Raw genomic sequence first — 1169 nt, 5'->3', positions numbered from 1 at the left:
GCTGCTGCTGCTGCTGCTGCTGCTGCTGCTGCTGCTGCTGCTGCTTCAGCAGCAGCAGCAGCAGACTCCGACAGCAGCGCTCCTGTGCGCCTGTCTACAAATAAGGGTTTGGAATAAATGGAAAGGCCCAGAGAGCCGGGGGCCACAGTGTAGCCCACGGGAAACCCTAAACCCTCGCTGCTGCTGCTGCTGCTGCTGCCCTCTGCTGCTGCTGGGTTTGTCTTCAACAAACTGTTCAGCAAAAAACTCTTTCCAGAGTGAATCGGACCTGCAAAGCGCCAGCCCTAAACCCTAAACCCTAAACCCTAAACCCTCAACACTTTCAAGAAGCAGGTAAACTGCAGCAGCCACAAACTCCGAACTCGCAGAGGCCCTCTGCCGGCAGCTATAAACCCCAACCCTAAACCCTAAACCCTAAACCCTAAACCCTAAGCCCTAAACAATAAACCCTGAACCCTCGGGCTTTACCCATAGCGGCAATCACAGCAATAGGTCCTGGGATTTCCTCCAGCTCCGCCAGAGCCTCCTCGTTGATCACAAACCCTAAGCGCAAACCCTAAACCCTAAACCCTAAACCCTAAACCCTAAGCCCTAGCCCCGTAGCCCCTAACCCTAAGCCCTAAACCCCTAACTCTAAGCCCTCGATGCTTGACTTGTCAACTCTAGGGTCACATGTTAGAGCCTGTCTTCTGTCAACGCTAAACCCTAAACCCTAAACCCTAAACCCTAAACCCTAATTTGGAGATTACCGGTGTGTAGTTCATTGGGCATCACGATTTGCAGAGGTCTCGCTGTTTTATTTTTGTTGCTGCTCGCTGATTTCTGCTGCTGCTGTTGCTGCTGCTGCCGTTGCTGTTGCTGCTGCTGCTGCCGCCTTTGCGGCTGCTCTTTTTGTTGTTGCATTGGCTGCTGCGCTGCAGTCTCTGCTGCTCCAGCTGAGAGCAGCAGCAGCAGCAGCTGCAGCAGCAGCAGCAGTCCCAGAAGGCGCCCGCGGGGACTCCGCACTTTGGACGCGCTTGTAGGCCCCATCTCGCAGGCTCTAAACCCTAAACCCTAAACCCTAAATCGTGGTTTGCTCCTCTAGGACCTGGTCGAGGTAGTCGTAGAGGCTCTGGTGCTGCTGCAGCACCGCCTTGCCGACAGCAGCTAGCCGAGGGGCGGCGGGGAGG

General features: G+C 55.3%; 1 protein-coding gene across 1 annotated transcript; it reads right to left on the bottom strand.

Annotated features, from left to right (window-relative positions):
* Positions 1-80: 80 nt before the first annotated feature.
* Positions 81-1029, bottom strand: ETH_00033775 (uncharacterized protein; the record flags this gene model as incomplete). Its single annotated transcript, XM_013379728.1, has 3 exons — positions 81-268; positions 469-543; positions 750-1029. Coding segments are annotated over 3 exons (543 nt in total), but the record flags the coding sequence as incomplete, so codon positions are not given.
* Between the last annotated feature and the right edge of the window lie 140 nt (positions 1030-1169).

This window comes from Eimeria tenella, genomic scaffold (assembly GCF_000499545.2).
Source record: "Eimeria tenella Houghton genomic scaffold, Eth_scaff3862, whole genome shotgun sequence".
Lineage (NCBI taxonomy): Eukaryota > Apicomplexa > Conoidasida > Eucoccidiorida > Eimeriidae > Eimeria > Eimeria tenella.
This window is presented reverse-complemented; position numbering and strand designations above follow the sequence as displayed.